Source organism: Saccopteryx bilineata, chromosome 12 (genome assembly GCF_036850765.1).
Source record: "Saccopteryx bilineata isolate mSacBil1 chromosome 12, mSacBil1_pri_phased_curated, whole genome shotgun sequence".
NCBI classification, from domain to species: Eukaryota; Metazoa; Chordata; class Mammalia; order Chiroptera; family Emballonuridae; genus Saccopteryx; species Saccopteryx bilineata.
This window is the reverse complement of record NC_089501.1, coordinates 50886997-50914814: the sequence shown is the minus strand read 5'-3', so window position 1 is coordinate 50914814 and position 27818 is coordinate 50886997. Positions and strand designations below refer to the sequence as shown.

Genomic DNA, 27818 nt, shown 5'->3' with positions numbered 1-27818 from the left:
CATGGCATGCAGTCTTCTCTCAACTACGAGGTCAATGAAGACAGGCTCTCTGGGACAAGCTCACCCCAGGCCGACCGGTGGAGACGGGCCCAGAGGGACAGGGTCCCGCTCCCTCGGTGGTGCGGTGCCAAGGGCTGGCACTTACCTGCACCCGGATCCCGTGGTACACACACAGCCAGAAGAGCAGCAGGGCGCACAGGAACACGGACTGGAAGAGGTCGTCCAGCATGCCCAGGGCCCAGCTGTTCACCAGGAAGGAGAGTGGGAAGAACGGATCTGGAAGGCAGAGCCAGAGGGCCTGGTGAAGCCGGTGCACTGAAGGCTGTTTTGTTTTTCAAAACACCTAAAAGCCAGTGAACAGATGGCCCAGTGGTGGTTACAGAACGGCGTCTGCTCCCGCCATCCGAGCCTCTGCGGGCCGGGAACCCTGAGGCTGCAGCTCCGGAGCCCGGGAAGAGGAACAGACGGCACGCTCGCGGCCTTCAGCCAAGTTCCCAGGAGGCTGTGTCTGCGGCCTTCCAAGTTTCTGCCTGCAGAGCAGTCTCTCGTTTGTGAATGCTCCGGGCGTCCTCCGATCCCGGTACAGCACACCCCTCCCACGCTGGGGGGCACTCTACCTGCTCCTCCAGGGGCCCTGGCACTTCTGGAGGCAGGGTCAGCCCCCCTTTCGGGTGCCTCCCAGCTTTCACTCCTACAGGGGACAGCTCCACAATAATAATGGCACCTACCGTTGTAAAGCAGTAGCAGAGGCAAAAGAATGGCCATCCACTTGTGCTCGATGCCCCAGTCCCGCATGGAGAACTTGCGGAGGGAATGCGCAAACAGACACTGCAAAGCAGAGCAGGCAGTCACCGAGGGCTCGCCTGGCTGGGTGCCGGGCGGCTCTCCCCAGACATGCGGAGAACGCCGCATTAACCCCTTGCAGTGCCAACTGAGACGAGATGGTAAACTGCTGCATAGGGGCCAGGTCAGGGGGCAGGAGGGGACCAGAGCCACATGGAGAACTCCCAGGGCACAGGCCACACAGTCCCATCAGGATCCCAGCAGGACAATGCTGCCAGACGGCACAGGACTCCCAGAGGAGAAGCCAGGGGAACAAGTCCTACAGCCAGGATCAGAGGATACGTTTCTTTCTAAAAAACCTCGAAGAAGGTGTGGTGGCTTATGGGAGATGTTTCTTTAAACTGCTTTAAAACATTATATAATTTGGGATTGGGGGGGGTTGGGGTTAGTTTTTGCTTTATCTTTTCTATAACATGATACAAACCAATCATTTCTCAGCAGTGTGGACTTCCTGAGCAGATGGCCGTTTCCGCTAGTCTATTTGTTAGGCCGTCTCCCTGTGTATGAACGCGGGGCCCTCGGTGCCCGTGCTCCGGGCCCGACTGCGGGAGCAGAATCCCAGGCACCAGGAGCGCTTCCAGAGACAGCGAGGATTGCTGGCTGACCAGCCACAGATGGCGGTTCTCCATCATCCTGTGGTCAGGTCACGAGGGAAGCCCTGGGTCTGGCCCGAGCCCCAGCTCTCTGCGTGTTCCAGTGGCTGTGTCCTGCCCTCCGTGCAGCAGGACCCAGGCCACCATCGCCTGGCACCTCTCTCATGTCCCCCTGAGCTGTGTCCTTCTGTTTATGGCCAGTCTGCAAAGCACTAAGCATTCCTCAGGTGGCAACTAGAGTGGACACAGCTCCTAAATGGCATGCCCTCTGCGTCCGCACGGGCCAGGCAGCGGGTGCAGTCGGAATGCCACCCTTCAGATGGGGGTCAGCCACCCCGTGAGGCAAGCTTCCCCCTCCTCCAGTTCATAAACCCCGTCTCCACGGATGGGGCTGCTGTAGGGGCTGCTGGGCAGCAGGGAGGGGTAAGCATTTCCCCAAGTCACAATGCGCCTGTGGACACTGAGCGCAGATCCTACAGCCGCCCGTCTGGGCCTCACTCCCAAAAGGCCAGACGGAGCGGTGCCGTACAATTCTCCAAACGCGAGAGCCCAGGAATTGAGCCTCCTCCGCGTGCAAAGGGCACTCAAACAGGGCGGCCTCCCTGACACTTGGGGTCAGGGCACTGTCACTGCACACTGACGAGTTTACCCGCAAGTCGGTGGTCTGCGATTACTCTCACATAACACAGAAGTCCTTGCTAACGTCACCACATGGCCATGCGCACTGCGGCATCCGGCGGACACGCGGAATATTCGGTAACACCAGGCCAGCCGCCAGATGGGGTGCCTCAGAGCTCAGATCACGCTACCCTGCGGGGCGCACTGTGTGGATCACACACCGACGTTGCCCTGTCAGGAACCTGGCGTGTCTGTCAGGTGAACGGTACTCACAGTGACAATGAAGGTGAGCACCACGAACACGAACCGAAGCCAAATCTCCAACTGGGAAAATGCAGGGTTGTAAGTCTTCCACTGAAACGGAAAAAGGGGAAACCATTTGAGAAAAACAAAAAAGGCATCTATAAGAAGTACACCACGGCATAGGGAATGGTCAAGAATACCGTAAAAACTATGCATGAAGCCAGGTGGGCAGGGGAGGGGAGACCACTTGTAAGTACATTTGTCTAACCCACGCGCTGTACACTTGAAACACAAAATAATACTCAGTGTCAACTGTAATTGAAAACTAAAACTAAAATAAAAAGCAAAAAAAAAAAGAACAGTATACCAGATTATTAATAGTAATCTATAGATACAAAACTGCACATAATTTAAAATGTTCTCCTTTCTTATAACTTTCTTATATGTCCTAAAATTTTAACACTTAGTACATTTTATTTTTATATTAAAGAACACAGACATTGAAAATATTAATTACCTAGAGCTAAAAAGTTTTTTTCCTAATCATTTTTCATTTTTCAAATACAGTTGACATACAATATTATATTAGTTGCAGTTGCACACCGCAGTGGTTAGAGATTATATAACTTACTAAGTGCTCATCCTGACGAGTCTAGTACCCACTGGGCACCATACACAGTGTTCCTAGCACTATCGCCTGTGCCCGTGCTGTACCGCACACCCCGGCACTGTTCTGCGACCTCCGGTTTGTACCTCTTAATCCCTTCACCTTCCTCACCGAGCCCCCCCCCCCCAGCCCCCTCCCATCCGGGAACAGTCAAAATGTTCTCTGTATCTGAATAGTTTCCAATGGCATTACACTAATGATGCATCTGGCAGCTAAATTAGTCTATAATCATAATAAGGACACTGGGCTTTTAAATCTTATAAGAAAATCTACACTGTCAATCGCTTTATTAGAGATTGCCAGGCTTTCTATTAAAAGAAACAGATTTTTTAAAAGATGTAAACTGTGAGTAGGTAGGATGTTCTAAAAAAAGATGAAGTGAAAGGTAAACATATCCACCTAAAAAGCACAGTGGAGTCGGTTGTCGGACCGCATGCTGACTGAGCCGTTTCTATGGAACTAGGGGGCGTGGTTTCTACAGATATTTTTAAGCACCAAAATGTATATTAGAAATTAAAAAGTAAAATAAGTAAAAGGAAATAGAGTAAAACCCCAGCAAACACGCAGGTTTTAGACTTTACTTGAACATCTTACGAGCTTACTGATCCCTTCTTGGCTTTTGTGTCAAGATTCTTTGCGTCCACAAAGCTGTCTTTGTCCTTTCAGAGACTGGGCTCACCGTGTCATACTGTGAACTGACATTTGGAATGAGACTTGATTTTATGACCTGGGTCACTTCACCCTCAGTAAAATCTCCAGGTTCTGGTCCAGTTCCTCTGTTCAACACTTGCTGAGCACCTACTCTGACTATAACGGGCACATATGACGTTGAATCTTGTGCGGACATGTAACGATTAAACTTAAAAAAAAGTAATGGGAAAAATGCCTCCAGGAGCTAATGTTTTGGCAGAGAACACAGATGTTATGACACGCTCAGACTCCTCCGACAGGGAAGGCTCAGGAGCCCAGGCGAGAAGGGTTGGGCGGACGCACACACCCGGGAGACCCGTGCTGCTCCCGGCCGCCTGTGCAGCGGTCAGCAACGCCCCGGGAGCCGTTCCCATGCTCAGATGCAAGTCCTGAACACCGAAGTGAATGATACGACACAGAACCATTTGGGGGAAAGCCCAGCACGTGCGTTTGTAATCTGTCCCATGAGAACATTGTCGAGTGTGGTCCCAGCAGTCAGTCGGTGCTCATCAAGCCAGTCTTCCCAATCACAGGGAGCCCAGAGTGTCCACTGGACAGGAAACTGAAGTACTAGGGAACACGGGTGTTTCCGTCTCACCCCCCAGTGGAAGGTCGTGGCTCAGGAAGAGAGCAGAGGAAACAAGCTGTGAACAGCTGCCAGAGTCACTCAAGAAGCCACCTGAAGAGCATTTAACCAGAGGGGTAAGAGGCCAGCGTAGCTGTGAGGACACAGGAACTGATGTGATGTGTGCAAAGCAGATTCTCACAAGATTTAGGACAAAATGACAGAAAAAAGAGTAGAAGCAACCTGCATGGCCTAAAGTCTACATTCCATTGCATATGCAGAGTGTGGCCAATGAAACAAACTTTTTTTTTTAAATCAGTTGTATTTTTTAAATACTTTATTTATTGATTTTACAGAGACAAGAGAGAGAGAAGGGAGCACGGAATGAGAAGTACTAACTCATACTTGCTTCATGTTAGTTGTTCATTGCTTGTTTGTGGCACATGCCTTGACCAGGCAAGCCCAGGGTTTCAAACCGGCAACCTTGGAATTCCAGGCTGAAGGTTTACCCACTGCGCCACCACAGGCCAGATGAAACAAACTTTTAAAAAAACACAAAAGACAAACAGTATCTCCTAAGTACCTGCAAGACCTGGAGGGTGGTCTTGACTTGCAAGTGGCAATGGAGGTGGGCAGGACGCATTCAGAAGACTAAGAGCCGATAAAACAGGCAGAATGAACCAAATGATCACAGAACTGCGGTTCAAGACAAAAGGAGAGAAATCAAGCTTCTCAAGTTCAGGCGAGGTGGCGACAACAAGGCCAGACAAACCTCGATGCCTACACGCAGGCTGAGACAGGAAGGGGGTGTCAGCCATCCAGACTGAGCTGCAGGGCAGACGCGCTGTGCTGAACACAAAGCATCGGCCGGCCGCGGTGGGCTTGCCCGGTGAGGATCCCCCCACAGGGTACAGAGACAACTAGGGTCATTTTCACTCGGAACTTGACCTTCCTCGAGGAGGAAGAACTGGCAAGTGAAACAACTGCTGAGCCCAGAGGAAGGTGACCCTTGGCCCTGGTGTCTTACGGAAGAGCCCAGGACACCACGACGCACAGTGGGAATGGACCCTAGACTCTGAGAACTCAGAACTCAAAACTCCAGTTGCCAAAAGTTTCCAAAATAACGCCAAGAAAAGGAACAGACACTCTCCTGATGAGCTCTGGTTCTTACAGTGCGGGATGTATTTTGTTAAGTTTTCACTGAAAGATAATACATTTACCAAAAACGGTACACATCTCCTATACGTACAGTTCAGTGAACTGTCACAAACTGAACACACCAGTGCCAACATTTCTTTTTTTTTTTTATGTATTTTTCTGAAGCTGGAAACGGGGAGAGACAGACAGACTCCCGCATGCGCCCAACTGGGATCCACCCGGCACGCCCACCAGGGGCGACGCTCTGCCCACCAGGGGGCGATGCTCTGCCCCTCCGGGGCGTCGCTCTGTTGCGACCAGAGCCACTCCAGCACCTGGGGCAGAGGCCAAGGAGCCATCCCCAGCACCTGGACCATCTTTGCTCCAATGGAGCCTTGGCTGCGGGAGGGGAAGAGAGAGACAGAGAGGAAGGAGAGAGGGAGGGGTGGAGAAGCAGATGGGCGATTCTCCTGTGTGCCCTGACCGGGAATTGAACCCGGGACTTCTGCATGCCAGGCTGACGCTCTACCACTGAGCCAACTGGCCAGGGCCTACCAGTGTCAACATTTCTGATCAGAAAACATAGCCCCTTTGAGTCACTCGCCTGCCAAGAGAAACACAATTCTGATTTAACCACACAGATTCGTTTTGCCTGCCTCTGTCATCTATATGAATGGAATCGTCCACTCTGTACTAGTATTGCTGTTTGGGTTGTTTCATTTGACAGGATGCTTACGAAAGTCACCGGCAATGCTGCATGTCATTGCACGCATCGTTTGGATGCTGTGTAGTACTCCGTTTCGGGGACAAACCACTCTGTGTGCTCCTAGTGTGCTGAGCAATGACGGTCAGCAGCGACTGAGGACTGTGCCACCGAGACGGATGGGTAATGCATGTCTTATGGCCGGTCCGCGCCCGTGCTCCCAGGCGGCCGGTCCGCGCCCGTGCTCCCAGGCGGCCGGTCCGCGCCCGAGCTCCCAGGTGGCTAGTCTCACTCGCCCCAGCAAGGCAGGAGATTTGACACCTGCACCCCTGCCAGCTCAGGCCTTGTCTCGTCATTGTCAGTCAGCCATTCTGGCATGTGTTTACTAGTGTCACAACATACTTTTAAGATGCATTTTATTGCTTATACATTGTTTACTTCCAAAAGGAATAAAGGCAGCTTATAATACAAAAATGGTTTTGATTCAACAGAAAAAATTTTTAGTTTTTTGAATGGTAAGAATATAAATAAAGAGGGTAAATAACTACACCTGAAACCTATGCCAGAATGATAGTAGTTACTCCAATTCAGCATAAAACTCACTTCTGAGCCCTGGCCGGTTGGCTCAGCGGTAGAGCGTCGGCCTACCGTGCAGAGGACCCGGGTTCGATTCCCGGCCAGGGCACACAGGAGAAGCGCCCATTTGCTTCTCCACCCCTCCGCCACGTTTTCCTCTCTCTCTCTTCCCCTCCCGCAGCCAAGGCTCCATTGGAGCAAAGATGGCCTGGGCGCTGAGGATGGCTGTGTGGCCTCTGCCTCAGGCGCTAGAGTGGCTCTGGTCGCAACATGGCGACGCCCAGGATGGGCAGAGCATCGCCCCCTGGTGGGCAGAGTGTTGCCCTGGTGGGCGTGCCGGGTGGAACCTGGTCGGGCGCATGCGGGATTCTCTCTGACTGTCTCTCCCTATTTCCAGCTTCAGAAAAATGAAAAAAAAAAAAAACTCCTGAAATGTCAGCAGCTGACACCGCACTGGCTGTGTGACGGGCCCACGGCTCCATTCCTTCACTAACGGGGTCCCGACAAACGAGCAAGAGGAGCTCCGTTTGGAGGGTCAGGTCACGCTTCTCACCGGGACGCGTGCTGTCTTCAAGGAGAACTTCATCAACGAGACAGGCAGGCATTGCTGAGGTTCTCTAACTGCTGAACGGGGCTGTACAAGCTGCAGACACAATGTTATCCATGATTCTGAGGTAGCTTTCCAGTAACTGAGCTTTTTAGAGTGAATGGCCAGAGTGTATCCTGGACTTCCCCTTCAAGTTTTGCCTTAGGAGCCTTTTTAAAAAAATAATTCTCTCCTCTGATTGTACAGATAATAAGAGCTCATTATAAAAAAGAAAGACAGAAAAATAAACATTAAACCCACCACCCGGAGACATCCTTCTGGGCAGTTTATTACAATATTTACAGCAATTATTCCTAACAGCCAAAACAGGAAACAGCCCAGATGCCACTAACTGATGGTGGGACACACAAAACGTACGAGACACACCCCGCGTGAAATATTTTTCGGCCAACAGAGCAATGCGGTACGGACACCCACAACAGCACAGGTGAACTCTGACAATGTTACACTGAGTGAAAAGAGTCGTTCACAGAAGACCACACACTGACGACATTCACCGGAGATGTCCCAGCAAGCAAGCCCACAGGGACAGACAGAGGAGCAGGGACTGCGGGGCCGGGGGAGGAGTGGGAACAACCACTGACAGACACGCAGCGGGGTGGGAAGACACTCCGCTCAGCATCAGGCAGCGGGGCAGGCGCGCGGCTCAGTGAGTGCACCGGAAACCACTGAAGAGTCCACTTTAAAGGGAACGATCTCAGGTTCTGTGAGTTCAATAATGGAGCATTATTTTAAAGAAGGAACCCATCAGAGCAGTCACAGCTTTACGAGGTAGCCATTTTACAGATAAGGAAGTGGTGGCTTACCAATGTCCAACTATAAAGGGCGGTGCCAGGGTGGGACCCCAGTTCGCCTGTCCAATCTGAAATCTGTATTCCCAGTCACTGTGCTGGTTATACTGAGTCCCAGTGAGTGGAAGAAATAAGGAGGTTGCCTTCAGGGGACACGAGAAGAAGGTCTAATAGAACTGCCACGTCAGAGCAATGCCGTGGCTCCCAGGGGTTCCGGCAGGGCCCACTCATGGGGCTGGAGAAGGGAGCCCTGCCTTCCTAGGAAGGTTCACCTGGTGACCTCTTAACCACCCTTCACCTGAAAGCACACCGCTCTACTCTCTCGTTCTAAATCTCAGAACACTACAAAGATTTTCCAATTTCATGTTGTTTCTTTAAGCTACTCTTGGTTCCAAATCCTTAAAATACAATGGTTTTCACAGGTTAAAAAGATGTTCAGCCTGCCAGGCAGTGGCGCAATGGATAGAGCATTGGACTGGGATGCGTAGGACCCAGGTTCGAAACCTCAAGGTTGCTGGCTTGAGCGCAGGCTCATCTGGTTTGAGCAAGGCTCACCAGCTTGAGCCCAAGGTTGCTGTCTTGAGCAAGGAGTCACTCGGTCTGTTGCAGCCCCCCAGTCAGGGCGTGTATGAGAAAGCAATCAATGAATAACTAAGGTGCCGCAACAAAGAATTGATGCTTATCATCTCTCTCCCTATCTGTCTCTGTCTCTGTCCCCCCCCCAAAAAAAAGAAAAAATAAATATGCTCAATCTCAAAACATCAACAAAGATGTATGAAACAAAAACAGAAACAGAACACATTAATTTTAAAAAGCCCAGTCACAAATGAGTACAGTAACTGAACTAAGGGCTACATTACAGAGAATCAACAGTAGAGCAGATAAAGCAGAGGATCAAATCAGCAATTCAGAACATAAGGAAGCAGAAAACACCCAATCAGAACAGCAAAATTAATCCAAAAAAGTGACAGTATAAGAAGCCTCTGGGACAACTTTAGGCATACCAACATTCACATGGGGGGGGGGGAGGGTTACTGGAAGGAAGAAGAGAGAGCAAGAAACTGAGAACCTAATTGAATAAATGACAGAAAACTTCCCTAACCTGGTGAAGGAAAGAGACACAAGCCCAGGAAGCACAGAGTCCCAGACAAGGCAAACCCAAGAGGTCCCACCAAGAGACATCATAATTAAAATGCCAAAGGTTGAAGGAGAAGAGAGAATCTTCAAAGCAGCAAGAGAAACATAGTTACCTACAAGGCAGCTCCCATAAGACTGTGAGCTGCCTTCGTAACAGAAACTTTGCAGGCCAGAAGGGACTGGCATGAAATCTTCAAGTTGGTGAAAAGCAAGGAGTATAACTAAGATAATTCGACCCAGCAAAGCTATCATTTAGAATTGAAGGACAGGTAAGGGGCTTCATAGACAAGAAAAAGCTAAAGGAGTTCATTACTACCAAACCAGTATTACAAGAAATGTAAAAAGTCTTAAGAACTAGAAAGCCTGACCAGGTGGTGGCACAGTGAATGGAGCGTTGGACTGGGATGCAGAGGACCCAGGTTTGAAACCCTGAGGTTACTGGCTTGAGCGTAGACTCATCAAACCTGAGCATGGGTTCATCCGGCTTGAGCGTGGGGTCTCCAGCGTGAGTTTGGGATCATAGACATGACCCCATGGTTGCTGGCTTGAACCCAAAGATCGCTGGCTTTGAGCAAGGGGTCACTCACTCTGCTGTAGCCCCCTGGTCAAGGCACATATGAGAAAGCAATCAATGAACAACCAAGGTGACGCAATGAAGGCTTGATGCTTCTCATCTCCCTTCCTGTATGTCTGTCCCTATTTGTCCCTTTCTCTGTCTCTATAGCAAAAAAAAAAAAAGAACTAGAAGAAAAAAAAGATTAAAAGTATGAATAATTGGCAATAACTATGTATCTATCAATAATTACTTTAAATATAAATGGACAAAATGCTTCAATCAAAAGATATATGATGGTTAAATGGGTAACAAAAAAAGACCCTTACATATGCTGCCTACAAGAAACTCACTTCAGACTTAAAGACACACAGACTGGAAGAAAAGGGATGGGAAAAGATATTTCATGAAAATGTAAAAAGAAAAAAAGAATAGGAAAAAAAAAAGCTTGGGTAGTAATACTTATGTCAAATAAAATAGTCTTTAGAACAAAGGCTACATAATGAGACAGAAAGGACCCAACAATTCTGTTTCTGGGTGTGTACCTGGAGAAACCCAAAACACTACGTAGAAAAGACGTAGACATCCGTATGTGCATAGCAGCACTGTTTCCAATGGCCAACATAGGGAAGCACCCTACGTGTCGCTCAACAGATGAGTGAATAAAGAAGACGTGGTGCAGATACAGTGAAATAGGACTCAGCTATAAAAAAGAATGAAATTTTGTCATCTGCAACAACACAGATGGACCTAGAGGGCACAATGCTGAGTGAAATAAATCACAGACAAATGCCAGACGATTTCACTCAGGTGTGGAATCTAAAAACCAAAATAAGCAAACAAGCAGAACAGAAGTACATTCGGATAAAGAGAATTTAACGGCTGCCAGAGGGGAGTGGGGTGCGGCGAGGGGTGAAAGGGTGAGGGGATTAAGAATCACGAATTGGTAATGACTAAGTAGTCACAAGGAAGTAAAGTACAGCGCAGGGAATATGGTCAATAACAGTAATAACTATGTACAGTGCCAGATGTGTATCAGAGTTACCAGGGTAAGCACTGTATAAGTAATATAAATGTCTAATCACTGGGTTGTACGCCTAAAACTACTATAATATTGTACATCAGATGTAACTGAAAAACAAAAATATTATTTAAAAAAAGAAACTGTAGTTTTCCTATAACTTTTTTTAAACTGTCCACGTTTCCCACTATCCAAAGTAACCTGACTTCGATGCTGTTATTTCACTCACTCAGCAGAACGGGAGCTAAACAAATAAGCCATGAAAACAAGGTCAGCTGCCATACTCACTGTGAAGATCACCTCCTTGATGGGCAGCTTTAGGTGTTCAAATCCTACAATCACTGCATACTGAGTGTAATTCAAGTAGCCAAGGTGAGCCACAATCATTTCTGCACACTTCTGCAAATGCACAAGGAAGAACTGTGTCTTTAAAGCGAGCAAGACTCACTCTCCCACCAAGTGACCCACGAAGTGACACATTTCAGCAACACATGATGTGAACAGATCATCTCTAGGAAGCTTGTCAGAAGCCCAGAAAACTTCAGATGCCAGCCAAGAATAATTCTTAGAAAGAAAGACCCAAATGGGTATTTTTGGAAACCAACAAAAATAATTTATAGTCTTTAGCCTCTACTTTGGATGATTCAAAATAATGTGCACCTGCATGAAAAAGTGAACAGTTAAGACAAACCCGACATTTCCACAAACACACCTGCGCAGGGGGATGTAAGCTGAGACACCACCGAGCAGACCCTCCCCCCACACCCTCACCCCTGGCCCACTTCTGCAATCGCTGTAATGACATAGGGAAGCAGAGTGGGTTTTTCTCTCTCTCTCCTATTGGCCTGTCACCCCGACAGGGAGTCCCCTGCAGTCTTTGTCAGGAGGTCAGGACCCATCCAAGGTAGAGGCTGTGAGAAGCGCTAGTGTAACTATGCTGGTGAGGGTGCCCAGTTCCCACAGAGCCCCTTTCTTTGTCCTTTAGAATTAAGAACTGGGTCTCCTCTTTCAGAGTGGCAGGGGGACCCAGATGTGTACTCGTTGCCAGGTGATGAGGGATTCTGCCCACAGTCCTCTGCCCAGTCTCGCTGGCCCTGGCCTGGCCAGCAAGCTGCCCCAGAACTTCTCTCAGTATCTGACACAAGGCGCCATGTATGCCCCAAACAAACAGGTACTCTGTGGCTTTCTGGTGGCATTTGCTAGAGGGGTGGCTCTAAACAGGCAGGATCACCCTTCATGTTAATCAAAGGCTTCCCAAGCCAGGGATGTCCAAGCCCAAGGTAGGAAAACAGATCTGGGTGATCCATAAGAAACCCTACAGAGAGAGGATGACAATCAGCAGGGGGGTGCCGACCTAAAGACCATCGATCAGTGGGACCATTTGTGGGGGCGGGTGGTGCTGACCTTAAGAGACCATTGGCCGGGGAGCTGACCTAAGAGACCATCGGGGGGTGGGGGCTGACCTAAGAGACCATCGGGGGAGGGGGAGCTGACCTAAGAGACCATCGGGGGAGGGGGAGCTGACCTAAGAGACCACCAGCAGGGGGTGCTGACCTAAGAGACCATCGGGGAAAGGGGAGCTGACCTGAGAGACCACCAGCGGGGGGTGCTGACCTAAGAGACCATCGGGGGGGGGGCTGACCTGAGAGACCCAGGGGGGAGCCGACCTGAGAGACCTGGGGGGGAGCTGACCTGAGAGACCTGGGGGGGAGCTGACCTATGAGACCATTGGGGGGGAGCTGACCTGAGAGACCTGGGGGGGAGCCCACCTGAGAGACCTGGGGGGGAACCGACCTGAGAGACCTGGGGGGGAGCCGACCTGAGAGACTTGGGGGGGAGCTGACCTGAGAGACCTGGGGGGGAAGCTGACCTGAGAGACCTGGGGGGGAGCCCACCTGAGAGACCTGGGGGGAGCCCACCTGAGAGACCTGGGGGGGAGCCCACCTGAGAGACCTGGGGGGGAACCGACCTGAGAGACCTGGGGGGGAGCCGACCTGAGAGACTTAGGGGGAGCTGACCTGAGAGACCTGGGGGGGGAGCTGACCTGAGAGACCTGGGGGGAGCCCACCTGAGAGACCTGGGGGGGAGCCCACCTGAGAGACCTGGGGGGAGCCCACCTGAGAGACCTGGGGGGGAGCCGACCTGAGAGACCTGGGGGGGAGCTGACCTGAGAGACCTGGGGGGGAGCTGACCTGAGAGACCTGGGGGGAGCTGACCTGAGAGACCTGGGGGGGAGTTGACCTGAGAGACCTGGGGGGGGGCTGACCTAAAAGACTATCGGGGGGGAGCTGACCTGAGAGACCTGGGGGGGGAGCTGACCTGAGAGGCCTGGGTGGGAGCTGACCTGATGACCTGGGGGGGAGCTGACCTAAAAGACCATCGTGGGGGAGCTGACCTTAGAGACCTGGGGGGGGCCACCTGAGAGACCTGAGGGGGGAGCTGACCTAAGAGAGCATCGGGGGGGAGCTGACCTGAGAGACCTGGGGGGGGTCCACCTGAGAGACCTGAGGGGGGAGCTGACCTAAGAGACCATCGGGGGGGGAGCTGACCTGAGAGACCATGGGGGGGGAGCTGACCTGAGAGACCTGGGGGGGAGCCCACCTGAGAGACCTGGGGGGGAGCTGACCTGAGAGACCTGGGGGGGAGCCCACCTGAGAGACCTGGGGGGGTATCTGACCTGAGAGATAGGAAAGGCAGAGAAAGGCACGTGTGTGTGCTGTGAAGACAACATGATGGTACCAGTCACACGTCTCAAAACCCTCAGGGGACCGGGTGACGTGGGACTCATGAAGCCCACACGGCGGGCCTGGGAGGCACAGGAGCTCTCGATGCCCTGGGCCTGCTCGCCCACAGTGGATGCCCAGCCAGGTGCTGTTCATATTGTGTCTGAGCTGTAAGTTCTCGCCCACCCAGTCCACGTCCCTTTGTGTACTGGCCCCCTGTTCTCAGGGCGTGAGTGTGGGGCCCTGGTCTCAGAGAAACCAAACCCACCTTTCATCTGCAACACTCGGGCCCAGGATGGTGGGGAGGGCAGTGAGGACTCCGCAGGATGAAGGTTTGCATTAGTGCACATATATATTTGTGCTGCGTAGACAGCGACTCTGACGGTGAAGAACCGTCTGGATTTAGAGGGGATGTTTCAGCTAACAAGAGTCCTATCTCAGGCTGTATGTCTCTCCATGTTTACGGCCCTCCAGTGAAACCACCTGAGGATCTGGGGGCCCCGAGTTCAAGCCGTGGTGAGTGCGCTGATTACAAGCCCCTCTGAAACTCGTCGTGAGAGCACTGCAACCTTCTCACCTGCGGGGTGCAGACCTCCTTGTTACCTTAGGTCGACCATGTTTTTCTTTACATCAAAAAAGGTAATATGAAAAAATGTGGCCAATGTCTCTGTGACATAAAAATTCCATCTTTTTTTAAGTCAGGGCAATGTTCCTGGCAGGGTTAGGGGAGACCTGAGCAGAGAATAACCACGGAAAGGGAAGTCCCCAACGCTGACACAGTGTCAACTGTTGCAGGCCACCAACAGGGAGGGGACCACGGGGAGGACCACCGTCAGGTGCACAGCATGGCAGGTGCTTCCAAGCAGCAGCAGGGGAGACAAGTGGCCTCTGGGCAGCCTGGTTCTAGTCAAAGCCCAGGCTTCGGGGGGCAGGGCGGCCGAGTCACCCCAGGGGGCCCGAGACTTTCCCATTTAAAACAGGAAGTCCTGGGCAACCCTTTGGTTTCAGATAAACCAGCAAGATCAGTCACACCAGACTTAGGACAAAGTCACTGACTGCCTGTTCATCACCCACTCAGTCCAAGAAGCAGCAAGCCCAGGTACTGAGGCCAGACTCCAGGCGGCTGCTTGGGCAGTGGTCCTTTCAGACTCCACACCCGCAGTCCCTCCTGCTGATTCAGCAGCCCTGATGCACACCTACTGTGCGCAGGCACGGTGGGGATCGGGGGATGCCTCCTGCAGGCGCCAACACTGCCCGCTCTCAGGCGACATGCGACCTGAGCCCTGTCCACACACAGGCAGAGGTGCAGTCCCGCTTTCTTCGCTGAGCTGCAGTTCAGCACCGTCCCGCACCGCCCCGCCCGTCACAGTGGTAAGTGGAGGCAGGCGTGAGCAGTGCTTCCCCAGGCAGCACCCACCTGTGCACCTGCGGGCCCAGCGCAGCAGAGCCGCTGCTCAGGTCTGGGAAGGGACACGGCCATGATTCGGCCAGGAGAGGGTAGCACTGCTCCTCCTCAATGACCCAGCCCCTTCAGGCAGTGGTTCTGTCCCACCTCAGGGTGTCCTAGAGCCGTCAGCAGAGAGAGACCACAGCCCGGCCCACCACTGAGCAGCAGTCCTCCCTACCCGCACCCTGCTGGCCAGGACGAGCAGGCTGCGTCTCCATGCTGTCAACGAGGTGCCTGCGTGCGTGCGTGCTGCGGCCGCCATCTGCAGAAGGAAGGAGCATGGCCTGAAGCCCTGGCCCCGCCCTCACCATCTGGGTCGCTCGAGGCCAGTGTTCTGACTCCCTGAGTCTTGGGTCCTTCCTATAGGAAATGGGCTCTAATAACAGCCCTGCCCTGCAGCCCGCTGGGAGGGATGAAGGCAGTGCCGTCCGGCGAGCACCTGGCACGAGGTCCAGCAGGGGAAGCACCGTCCTGACCCTGGGCTGAAACGCAAGCTCTGCCCGGTGCTCCCCACCGCCCCCGCCACCACGCAGTCCTGACGGCTACTGCAGGGACCTGGCCTGCTTCTCCCAGTTCTGACGACAGCAGGTGCTGACGAAATCGAGAGTGAAGGTTCCTTTACTGCTCTGGGTAGCGGGTCTCCCGCCCACTGCACACGCTGCCCGTGAAGTACACGCTCAACAGCAGGCCACTCTTCCCGCCGCCTGGGTTTCAGCCCAGACGGGCCAGGGCATTCATCCCACAGCGGAAAACGCAGAGCCCACGATCAAACTGACCACGGGACGGTGGCAGGCCTTCGTATGCGACAGTGGCCTGTCGACAGTCATCCACGGACACCGCAGGGGATAAGTTACACAAACAGTGAAAGCAGATATCCATGTACTCGGGGGGGTGTTCATGTGTCTGTTGTCTGTGCATGTAGTAGGTGTGCATGTGTCTGTGTACATGTTTATGTGTGTGCTTGTGCATGTGTCTATCATGTGTGTACGTTACTAAGTGTGTCAGTGGTTAGATGAGTTTTCCATACCAACAGTGGCAAGAATTCTTTTACTTAAGAAAGCAAGTCTGTGATCAAGCAGCACGGTAGGTAATCACGGACCACGCGAGCACACTCACCCCTGCACATGTGAGGGTCCTGGTCCGATTGTGAACTTTGTTGTGAATGAACATGATGGTTCCATCTTTACCTACACCATCAACTTTTACAGTCATGGGAAAACTTGTCTGAATAGACGTCTCTACAAAAGAAAGAAATTCAGTGTCAGGGACCACGTCCCACAGGAAAAGGAGCCTGCCTGGCTCTGCGACAACCCAGGAGGGTCGTGAGCGCCTCAGCACCTTCGAGAACCCCCACGTGCTGCAAAGGGAACCCTTTCTGTCTCCAGTCCTTCCCCAGGGCCTGTGTCAAAGCCTACACTCCAGGTCCATCAGTTCCATTCACAAAAGGACAGATATTTCATGGCTAATGAATTATTTTTCATTTTGCACATACATTTTTTTTTTTTTTTGTATTTTTCTGAAGCTGGAAACGGGAGAGACAGTCAGACAGACTCCCGCTTGCGCCCGACCGGGATCCACCCGGCACGCCCACCAGGGGGCGACGCTCTGCCCACCAGGGGGTGATGCTCTGCCCCTCCAGGGATTCGCTCTGCTGCAACCAGAGCCACTCTAGCGCCTGGGGCAGAGGCCAAGGAGCCATCCCCAGCGCCTGGGCCATCTTTGCTCCAATGGAGCCTTGGCTGCGGGAGGGGAAGAGAGAGACAGAGAGGAAGGAGAGGGGGAGGGGTGGAGAAGCAAATGGGCGCTTCTCCTGTGTGCCCTGGCTGGGAATCGAACCCGGCACTTCTGCACGCCAGGCCGACGCTCTACCGCTGAGCCAACCGGCTAGGGCTTCCACATATATTTTTAATATAATTTTATACCAACATAAAAACAGATTTTTTTTCTAATTAGACAATACTTTTTTCTGATTACATGCTCATTGTTTTAAGAAATCAGAACAAAACCTGCACAGATGGCATTAAACACTACACTTCCACCACCGAGAGACAACCAGTTACCAGGAATGTGGCCAGCCTCCCAGACCACTTTCTAGGCATACAGACTGCCCACAAAAATTAGGGCTATTTTATCACTTCATTTCTGAAATATCCCTCATTTTTGTGAGCAGTGTGAATACATGGCAATATCAAATCTATCTTCTTAAAATGTTACCAAAAAGAGGATTGTTTTTTTCTCATGTGCATTTTTTTCACTTAATTTACTGTGGCTAAGGGTTCTTTTCAAATTCTTTCCCAACCAGAGCACCTCCTGTGAAAGACAACGCAGAAACCGGCGTGGGTGACGCCGCTTGGTCTCCCGGCGTGCACAGCTAGTGCCCATCCGGGCGGGCAGAGCTCACCCAACAGAAGCCACGGCTGCTCTGGGCAGGCTCTCAGCCCCGGCACCACTGCTACCGGAGGCCAGGGGAGTCTTTGCTGTGGGGCTCTGTCCTGTGCACTGTGGGGTATCTAGCAGCCTCCCTGGCCTCCACCCACTAGCCACCTCCTTCTTCTCCCAGTTGTGACAATCAAAATGTCACAGTGTCTCCAGACACGTCCAAGTGTCTCGGGGAACAGAGCCTCAGCCTTGGGACACCAGGACTTAGTTTTCTCCCAGAACCCCCGACAAAAGCTGCAGCAGCAGCACCTGCCCTGTGCGGTCGCCGAGCTGAACGATCTAAGCTGACCGGCACTCCCTGGAGGTGGGGGACTCCCCGGGGGAGGACCGGAACTCCCTGAGGGGGCCAGCACTCCGAGGGCTGCATCATAACTCACTCTGGAGGACATGAGGGCATCTGAAGGACTTCCAATCTGTTACTATTATAAGGAATAAAGACCATCCTTGTAATCCACCTTAAAACACCTTTTAAAAGATTTCAAAGCTCTTTCAACTTTTAAAATTCTGTATGGTGCTTTGTACAAATAAACATCAGACCAAATGTCAGGCTTCTTACCTTTTGATTGATTCAACTCAATAACACATGTCAGCCACAGTTGCTGATTATACGTAGACAGTGGATTTGAATACACTTTAATTGGCTTTAGCTGAGGGAAAAGAAAAAAAAGTTAAGTAACCCATGTGACCTTGTCATTGCACCGACCAAATACCTCATCTCAACATCCAAAATCTACATTTAGCAAAATAATTTGAGCGTTAGTGCTGAAATAGAAACAGCGTGCAGTTTTCCTTTTGACAATGTGAGTAAAATTCTACCTTTCAGGAAGAGAAAGAACTAACGTGCTGCTGCAGTTCACTTCTGTGCCTCATGAGAATCTCTAGGCAGGCGGTTTCTACCGCCCGCTGCCCTGGGACAATACCCTACTTACATAGCAAGAGCAGGCCAGCTTGGAGAGAAATTCAAAGTGCGTATAATGAGAGGTATAATAAGATAATATGGATACCAAAGAAATATATTTGCAAGAATCACTGATTTAGTATCACTATGCCAGACATGTCGCTGTTTGATGTCTGTTACTCTCAACTTTAGAAAAGTCTTAACACCCGTGGGGATAAAAATTAGAGGGGACTGCCAGTGAGACTTCTGCAATTGTCTGTTAAAAAACGCAACAGTGCCAGTGTCCACGGCAGAGGGGAGGGAGAGAGTTGCTTAAGCAGCTCACCCACGGTTCCAGAGAAAAGCCCTGTTGAAATGCAGTCTTTGAACAGGAATGCGTGCTTTTTGTGTTTTCGTACTTCCAAGGGATAATCTATCACCTTTTAGAAGTGAGGATGATCCTTAGGAAGCAAGTCAGTTCTGTGGGACTGCTGCTCATTTCAGTGTCAAAAAAAAGGATTGACATCTTGAGAGACAGAAAATGCAAAAGACCAAACTACAGTCAGGAAACCATGGCTGCACCTCTTCAAATCCCCTTCTTGGACTGAGCATTAAAGAAAACGAGGAGGAGATGACAAGAAAATAGGCTACGCAGGGGACCCTTCCAAGCTAGCAGCAGCAAAGAGGGGAATTAAAAGGTGTATGTTTCAGGCCATCTCTCCTTTTGCCTATTTGATAATTGGAAGGGTGGAACCACAGCAGGGAGCACACACCACACAAGGGGATATTTGGGGTCAGATAATCAGATTTAAGCCACACAGTTATGGTGCCATGAGAAGGCAAGTATGTTCAGTTTACAGAGAAACAGTATGTTTGATATGCAGAAAAATAAAAGGGTTTAGTTGTTTGAGCTCTCACAAGTTGGTGTTTGTAAAAAAATAACAAAATTCCCTGGTTGGGAGACCTTTTTTTTTTTTTTTTTTTTTTTTTGTATTTTTCTGAAGTGAGAAGCAGGGAGGCAGAGAGACAGATTCCCGCATGCACCCAACTGGGATCCACCCGGCATGCCCACCAGGGGGCAATGCTCTGCCAATCTGGGGTGTCGCTCCGTTGCAACCAGAGCCATTCTAGCGCCTGAGGCGGAGGCCATGGAGCCATCCTCAGGGCCCGGGCCAACTTTGCTCTAATGGAGCCTTGGCTGTGGGAGGGGAAGAGAGAAATAGAGAGGAAGGAGAGGGGGAGGGGTAAAGAAGCAAATGGGCGCTTCTCCTGTGTGCCCTGGCTGGGAATTGAACCCTGGACTTCCATATGCTGGGCCGACGCTCTACCACTGAGCCAACCAGCCAGAGCCCTGGTTGGAAGGACTTTTGTTTTTCCCTAAAGATGGTGAAGAATGGAGGAATATTAAAAAGGAAAAAGGATATTTCATTGGAATTGAGTTCGTGTAAGGAAGAACTGTTACTGTTAGACACTGGACAGGGAGATGACGTCTTCACTTGGGCACATACAAAGTGAGCGCTGTCAGAACTGAGCCTAGTGAGACAGGACGTGAGCGAGCCGGGTGAGTTTATCCACCCTCCGAGCTGAACGGCTGCACCCAGCATGACCCACGACCTCTGCAGTGCTGAGGCCCCTCCTCCAGCAGAAAGGCAGTCTGCGCCAGGCCAGTGGGGACCCGGAGACGGCTGCCAGAGAAGCACCCTGCAGGGCACAGCGGGCCCTCCCAGGCAGGTCCATTTCCCGGTGACCTGAGAGTTTACACGCCCCACCGTCTGCCACTCACACCCAGTCTTACCTTGTTGCTATTATTCAGTGAAAAATTAGCTTCAGAAGTCTGGATCACTTTGGGCCCTGAAGTGTAAACAGAGAAGGAAAAAAGCAGGTTATATCCCACATTGGTAATAAATTTATTAATATTGTTTTTCTCAAATGCCAGGAAAGACATACATTCTATGGAGGTGATCTTATTTTTCTGGCCGGCCTTTAGAGGTTTCATCCATATGTAAAACCCCGACACACAAGCACAGACACACAGCACCACTGGGTGAGCCCAGCACTACCACCACACAATGCCGAGAATCTCCATGCTTCCATCCGTGCAAGAGCCTCTCTGCTTGCGCCGAGGGCTCTCTGCACTCTGGGTCCAAGAAGCATTTGTGAGCAGCTTTCTACTTTATAAGGCATAAAGATTTCTGCTAAAAAACTAAGACACTTACCTATTCATCTAGTTAATCCAGTCCTCAAAAAATATTAAGTAGCGCCCTGGCCGGTTGGCTCAGCGGTAGAGCGTCGGCCTGGCGTGCGGAAGACCCGGGTTTGATTCCCAGCCAGGGCACATAGGAGAAGCGCCCATTTGCTTCTCCACCTCCCCCCTCCTTCCTCTCTGTCTCTCTCTTCCCCTCCCGCAGCCAAGGCTCCATTGGAGCAAAGATGGCCCGGGCGCTGGGGATGGCTCCTTGGCCTCTGCCCCAGGCACTAGAGTGGCTCTGGTCGCGGCAGAGCAACGCCCCGGAGGGGCAGAGCATCGCCCCCTGGTGGGCAGAGCGTCGCCCCTGGTAGGTGTGCCGGGTGGATCCCGGTCGGGCGCATGCGGGAGTCTGTCTGACTGTCTCTCCCCGTTTCCAGCTTCAGAAAAATACAAAGAAAAAAAAAATTTAAGTAGCGTATATAGAAAAGCATAACGGCTAATATGTACTCAAGGTCTTTCCCGAAATAACTGATAAAGAAGCTTCATAGAATCTTACATGGCAGTTTTTCTAAGCTTTGTTCTTCAAAGGAGAGCTCAAAGGAAACACTGTGACTGACTTCATCCAGTTTAGAGCTGCATTTGCCCGGAGACAAACAGCCTGATGCCAGTTTCCAGAGCGGCCTCAGTGACCACCCCCCCAGCCTGCCGCTGGCCCCGTCTCTGGACGCCCTGAATACCACAGAGTTGGTTGGGTTCTAGAGGATTAAATTATTAAGGGTGGGTTTCCCATATATTGGTTCTGGGGTTTCTGGGATTGGGTCTCTAACCTGCTCCAATTTAAAGATGCCAATGACTCTGCCCAGCAGTAAAGAGAGCGCTGACAGTCCATGCAAATATGCTAAAGATCTCTGTCGGACGTTTTCAATTAACCCTGATGGAAGCAAGGAGTTCAGAGACTGTTGATGACACTTGGGAACATGTATGCTCAGCTCACAAGTGTAATGAGGTTGTCCGGTGGCTCCCGATGTTACTGGACGGCGTGGTGGAAGAGACGGGTGAGCAGGGGCTGCATTCCCAGCTCAAGGGCAGCATCAGTGACCTGCCAGCTCCTGTGTGCCCTGAGAGCCCCGTGCCTCCGCGCCACGGCCGAGGCTGCTGACAACCGACCCGACCCGCACTGCCGCTGGCTGACCGCACCTCCCCGGGAGCTCCCCACCTCGCAAGGTGTCCCACGGGCCAAGCGAGGGCTCTGACTGGGAAGATCCTGACAAACCAGGGGAGGGAGGACCCTGAGCCACGACATTCTGACGCGTCCTCTTCGTCAGTGACAGAGTCCCCACTTCCAGAGGAAGCAGCCTTGCCCCTCCGTGAAATTAACCCTGCACTGCCTACAAAAATGGTAGCGGCCTCGGCCTCGGCCACTGCCTATGGGACAGTTCTGAGTCTTCTCAGGACCTCACTCTTTGCTTCCATAACTCTAACTGGACTCAAGTCCCCTGGCCCCTAGGAGAGGTACAAAGGGTGACCTGTGAGGAGGTGTGCTATACCCAAAAAAAACTCCCTGACTTTCCTGACTTCCACAGACAGACATCAGAGAACGTGCGGTGGAAGGAACGGAAGGCGGGGGCAGGCCGAACTGGGGGACACGGCTCACCTAGCAGAGGCTCTGCACTGAGCGCTGTAGCTCGGGGAGTTAGGAAGGACCCGAACAATTTGTTTGGTTGGTTGGCTAAACCATGGTCCCCAGTGAGCCGATCAGAAATGTGGCACCTGCCTCGCTTTAATGTGGAGGGAGGGATTCAGAGGCTTGGGGGATTTGCCATTTAAGACCTACTGTGAGGTTCAGAGACATCTCTTTTACCATTCTGCAGATTAGTGAGGGGAGCCCTGCATCCTTAAAGCCCGTGACTGCCTTCTCTGTAGCCAGACCTCACTTACAGTGGGCACTGCGGCCACCGAGTTGGGAAAACAAACTCCACTGGTAAAGTGGAGTTACAAAAGTAACTGGTAAAACTGGGAGTGGCACCACCACTCACTCTTACCTCTAGTGACCCCTAGGGACCCCACAGCACCATGCTTGCTTCTGTTCCCTGGAGGCCTTACTTCTACCAGGAGACACGACGATGATTCCGCTGAAGGAGGCTAAGACTGCCATGCGGGCACTTGGGGCTCCTTGTGCTTCTAGATAAACAAAGGGAGTTCCTGTGCGGGTGGGGCGGTCCTGACCGCCAGGGGACACTGGGCTCCTGGCGCGGTCTCTTCGGATTCCCACGTCCTGTGACTGCAGTCAGTGGGCTAGGACCATTCAGGAAGGAAGGTCTGGGTCACCCCACCAGGTAAAGAGCCATGACCACCGGAGATGCCTGCTGAAGGCAGCGGGATAGGGAAAGGGTAGTGGGACAGGCAGTTAGGAGTCCAGCCAGGACCACGTAACTAGTAACAGAAACAAGGACTTGGACTGTCCTAAGTATTTCCTGGGACAGGTAGTTAGGAGTCCAGCCAGGACCACGTAACGAGTAACAGAAACAAGGACTTGGACTGTCCTAAGTATTTCCTGGGACAGGCAGTTAGGAGTCCAGCCAGGACCACGTAACTAGTAACAGAAACAAGGACTTGGACTGTCCTAAGTATTTCCTGGGACAGGTAGTTAGGAGTCCAGCCAGGACCACGTAACGAGTAACAGAAACAAGGACTTGGACTGTCCTAAGTATTTCCTCCTTATTTTGTTACACATGTCTGTTGTATGCATAAATATATATAAAGCAAACATCTGTTTTCATACCTTGCTTATTCCCTAATCAAGTAACACAAGATGTATTATTTTTATAACACAGTATTTAAGTACCATTAACTTTACATCACAGTATTTAAGTTACAGGATATGCGAAGAGTGAACATCACTCAAGGACTTATTCTCTTCTGGGGAAAGGGTTTGTGTGTTTTTGGTTGTATGCAGGGTGCTTGTGCCACATCAGGTGGGATTATGCCTTGTTATTTTCTTTTATCTGGAGATTGATTATGATTTAAACGAGATGCATATGGATGCCAGGCAGACAAGGGGTAGACTTGTGATGGTTAATTTTATATGTTAACCTGACGAGGCCACAGGGTGCCCACGTATTAGGTTAAACGTCACTCTTAAGTGTGTGGGGGGCTGTTTGTGGATGGGGCTGACACTTGAAGGGGCAGGTGAATAAAGCAGTCTGCCTTCCCCAAGAGGCTGGACCCCATCCAATTAACTGGAGGCCGGGTTAGAAGGAGAAAGGCTGAGTAGGGGAGAATCTGCGCTCTCTGTCTTCGAGTGGGGACATCGGTCTCTCTGGTCTTTGGACTTGGACTTAGATCGGAACTTACAGCACCAGCCTTCCTCCTCTCAGGCCTTAGGACACAGGTTGCAACTCCACCGTCCACCTTCCTAGGCCTCCATCGTCACATGGGCTACTCCTTATACTAGATCTGGACCTCCAGACAGCCTCTGGGTCTGTTTCAAACTATTGGTCCGTTTCTCTGGAGAACCCTGACCAATTCTAGTGCTCTATGGAAAAGGGAAAGGATGAGAAAATCCAGACAATTGTTTTTCTTATCTCAGCCTGGAAGCACTGCCTTTCACTTCTGCAAGAGAGAAGGTGGACGCAGTTCCGGATGTCTGAGAGGTGGCTGAAGGAAACAAGGTGTCTGAGGTCCCGTGAGACGGCAGACCTCAAGAATACTAATGCTCCCCTACCCATCTTAAGGGACAGCTGTGAAAATCAAGTAAGATGATGACTGTTGTCTTGAGCTGTGATTAATGGAATTGCTATTCCTTGGTGACTTCGGGGGAAGGAAAATGAGGTTGGCTATAGTCGCCGTTGTCACCATCATCATCATTTTCATCAGCAGCAGGAAAATGGCACTGAAATGATACCCTCTCCCCAGTTTCCTCAGTCTGTCCACCAACCCAGGTCTCAGTGTAGCCTAAGGAACTAGTTTTTTGAGGCACAGACCATAACAATTTTAGCTTCAAAAATGCCCTTTAAATGGTCCTGTTCAACCCCCTCTCCCAGAGATGAAAAACTGAGGACCAGAGAAGTCGGCTGGTTTCACGAGGTTCTCAGAAATCCATTTCTCTTCTGCTCAAACAGCACACTAAGGGTCCACGGGGCACCTGGGGCCCTGACAAGGCCAAAGCCACTCACAGGCTCCTTCCTGCCAGGAGCTGGGGTGTCACCAGAGCGGCCTCCCTGCGCCCCTGCAGCCACGCAGCCGCATGCTCCCCCATCTCGGGCCCTCCCCCCACTCGCGCACTGGACGCTCACACGGCCTGTCTCCTGCGTCAGCCAGCATGCCCCGGGTTCCCTGCGCCCAAACACAATCCTGGCACACAAGAGACTCTCCAGAAATGTTTGTCCAGTCAAACGTACACAGTGAAAGCCGCCCAGGGCTGCCACACTGGACTTAGGCCCTGGCTGCTGTGCGGGGCGGGACAAGGGTCACTCCACCCAGCAGGTGCGGAGAGAAATGGCTTCACCCCCCAAGATGGGCCTCGGTGGAGGAGAACAGGGCTCAGCTGGGCCAGGCTGGGCCAGGGTAACAGTACATGAGAAGATGATCAAAATCTGCAGCTTACCTCTGATCCCGACAATGACGGTGAGGCCAAAACAGACGAAGAAGACGACGAACACAAGGACAAAGTGGCGCTTGGACAGCGTGTACAGCCGCATGGGCGCCAGCCTGCGGGGCAGAAGCCAGGGTGAGGGGCAGCAGGGGCAGCTCAGCCCACGGGAGGCCCTCCCCACCGGCCACCCCTCCCCTCAGAATCGGGCCTACTCTGAAACCAGGTGACCCACCTGACAACACAGTCTCAGTGACCTCGTGGCCCCTGCAGGGAGTGGGTGACATTCCGGCATGCTCATGAAAAGGGCCTTTGCCACCTGGCAGCGCCAGCCAAACCCCACCCCTTGTGGCAGGACGACAGGCTGTCTTCCAGGCCCACACAGGGCACATTCCTCCACACCACATACGGAGGGCCGGGCCCTCTACACACATCCCACCTCCAGCCGCCAGAGCAGAGCAGAGCAGAGCCGTGGTGGAGGCCCGAGTCACTCCCGTGCAAGCACACAGCTCTCCCTGCCAGCTGTCACACTCAGGCCCAGACTGGGGACTCCCGGTGCCGCCAGCACCACCTTTCCTCCCTGGTCTTCCCATGGACCCGCAGGGTTCTGTTCCCTGACCTCCACTGTGAGGGTCTGGTTTCGGTGCAACTAAGCAGGCTGCCTGCAGTTTTCCGTAACTGAGCACCAACACGGAAACCTATCTAAGACTAACCCTCTCGGGTCCCCTCTTAGTCACCCCTACTTGTCCCTTGGTCAGGAGAAAAAGGAGGCGGGGTAGGTGTCACTGCTCTTTTATAACTCCCTCCATCAGAAGTGGACAAACTAACGAAAAATCGGTGAAGGCCAGAAGACACAGGTGTGGGGCTCGGCAGGACACACGGCCATGTCCAGTCCTAGGGGCGGGGCGGCCTCAGACATGACAACACGCATGTGCAAGGCTGTTCTACTCCAACTCTACTACACAGAGGGGGCTGACTCCGCCCTGGCGCCTGAAGAGGAGCCCGCAAACCCAGAGAGATGAGAGCCAGGGGAGGGATCCTCCGCCTTTGCTTTTCATGCCTCTAGCACTTCCTGGTCTAGGAAGCTGAGACAGCAGGAGGGAATTTTTCTGCCTCCTCCTGCCTCATAGGTAACAGCACACACCCCACCCCAGGAGAGGGAGGGACAGGCTTTGAACCAACAGGATAAGGTTATTTGCTTTGTGGTGGGAGGCTCACAAGGCTCTTTGCGCGCGCGCACGCGCGCACACACACACACACACACACACACACACACCCTTTCCCTTACAAGGCCAGATTCCAGCTGGGTGGATCTCAGGGCAAAGGTGGGGCCCATAAGCCAACGTGGCCTTGTTCTCTCCAGCTGGACCGGCTAGGCCTCTGGGCAAGTGATGGTGAAGGTCAGTGTCACCCTGAAGAAATATAGGACTGACCTCAAGTTTTTCCTTTAGGGCTCAGGCCCAATGACTGAGCCACATGCAACTCTGCTGTGTGTGAGAAGAGACAGCCAGTGGATGAAGTGGCCTGGGCCCAGCTAGGTTTTAGACCCAGAAATATTAGAGCCAGAAATTACCTCAGGGAGGAAGTCCACCCCCTTCAATCTGCACATGGAGAAACTGAGGCCGGGGAGGGGGAACCTGCCTAAGTGGTCACAGCTCTTGCCCCAGCAGTAACTGCCACTCCCTGGGGAAAGGCTCTGGGAAGCAGGACAGCTAAGGGAAACGGCTCCACGAAAGCCCTTCCGGGGAAGCCCTGTGCAATGCAGTGCTGGCGGAGAACAAGGTCTCCTCTGTCACTTGTCTGTTATCCCCAGGTGTCCGGGCTCTGGGCGCTGCCCCAGCACTTCTGAAATGCACGCTGACACCCTGCAGAAGGGGAGGTCTCCCCGCAGCTGCACACGGCCTTCTCACTCTGAAAACGTTCCACAGACTGAAGGGATGAGACCCTGGGGCGTGCAGTCAGTGAAGACAGCACTGCACCCACACTGGTCTCCCAGTCGTGCTGAGTGTGCCCCGGTTCCGAGAGGCCAATGTGAGGGCAGCGGGCGAGGGTGTCCCGGCCCCTCTTCTGTAACCTGAGGTTGTTTAAAAAATTACACAAGGTCATGCATGGTACCCCATTCTGCAGCTCTCAGGGCAACCTGAACCCCATGGGGCCAAGGCTTTGAGGACTAAGGGCTCCCAGCCAAGGCTAAAGCAGAGAGGGAGGTTACTTGGGAGCAGAGGAAAACAGAATAAGAGTAGTGTTATTTAAATGTCTTATTTTTAGAACACATTGTCAATGACTGGTTACAAAAGCAGTTATTATTAGCAGGTGAGAAGGAACCTGAAGAGACTTAAGGAAGGGACCACGCAGCACAAGACCGAGCGGCAGCACACCACCCTCCCCCGTGTCTCCCCAATTTTCTCCCCAAACTTTCGGCCCTGGCCGATCACGTCAGTCGGTTAGAGCGTCATCCCGAAATGACCAGTTCCATCCCCAGTCAGGACACACGGGCAGCCACCAGTGAATGCATGACTGAGTGGAACAACAAATAAATGCTTCCTTTCCCCCTCCCCCTTCTCTCCCTTCCTCTCTGTCTCTCTAAAAAATACATACATATAAATGGGGGTGTGTACGTATACGTGTAAACACACACACTAATATATATATAAAATTAAGCCCTGGTCAGATACGTTGGTTGGTCAGAACATCGTCCCAAAGTGCAGAGTTTACCAGTTTGATCCCATCAGGGCACACAGAGGAACAACTTGATGTTCCTGTCTCTATCTCTCTCTGCTTCTCTCTAAAAACAAATAAACAGCAAATA

At 52.0% G+C, this 27818-nt stretch overlaps 1 protein-coding gene and 1 non-coding gene across 4 annotated transcripts in view; one reads left to right on the top strand and one right to left on the bottom strand.

Annotated features, from left to right (window-relative positions):
- Positions 1-27818, bottom strand: part of TMEM181 (transmembrane protein 181) — a 62201-nt gene that overhangs the window by 13876 nt on the left and 20507 nt on the right. For 2 of the 3 annotated variants that reach the window (XM_066248434.1, XM_066248432.1), the window contains exons 2-9: positions 25025-25128; positions 20026-20081; positions 17910-18000; positions 16031-16152; positions 11033-11143; positions 2328-2408; positions 729-828; positions 146-276 (exon numbers count right to left, since the gene is read on the bottom strand). In XM_066248434.1, coding sequence (XP_066104531.1) covers positions 146-276; positions 729-828; positions 2328-2408; positions 11033-11143; positions 16031-16152; positions 17910-18000; positions 20026-20081; positions 25025-25128 — 796 coding nt within the window. Of the gene's footprint in view, positions 1-145; positions 277-728; positions 829-2327; positions 2409-11032; positions 11144-16030; positions 16153-17909; positions 18001-20025; positions 20082-25024; positions 25129-25244; positions 25277-27818 lie in introns of all 3 variants that reach the window. The other variant, XM_066248433.1, reaches the window with a different exon arrangement.
- On the top strand, positions 6669-6744 carry TRNAG-ACC (transfer RNA glycine (anticodon ACC)). The gene has a single exon. It is a non-coding gene; the product is annotated as a tRNA-Gly (tRNA).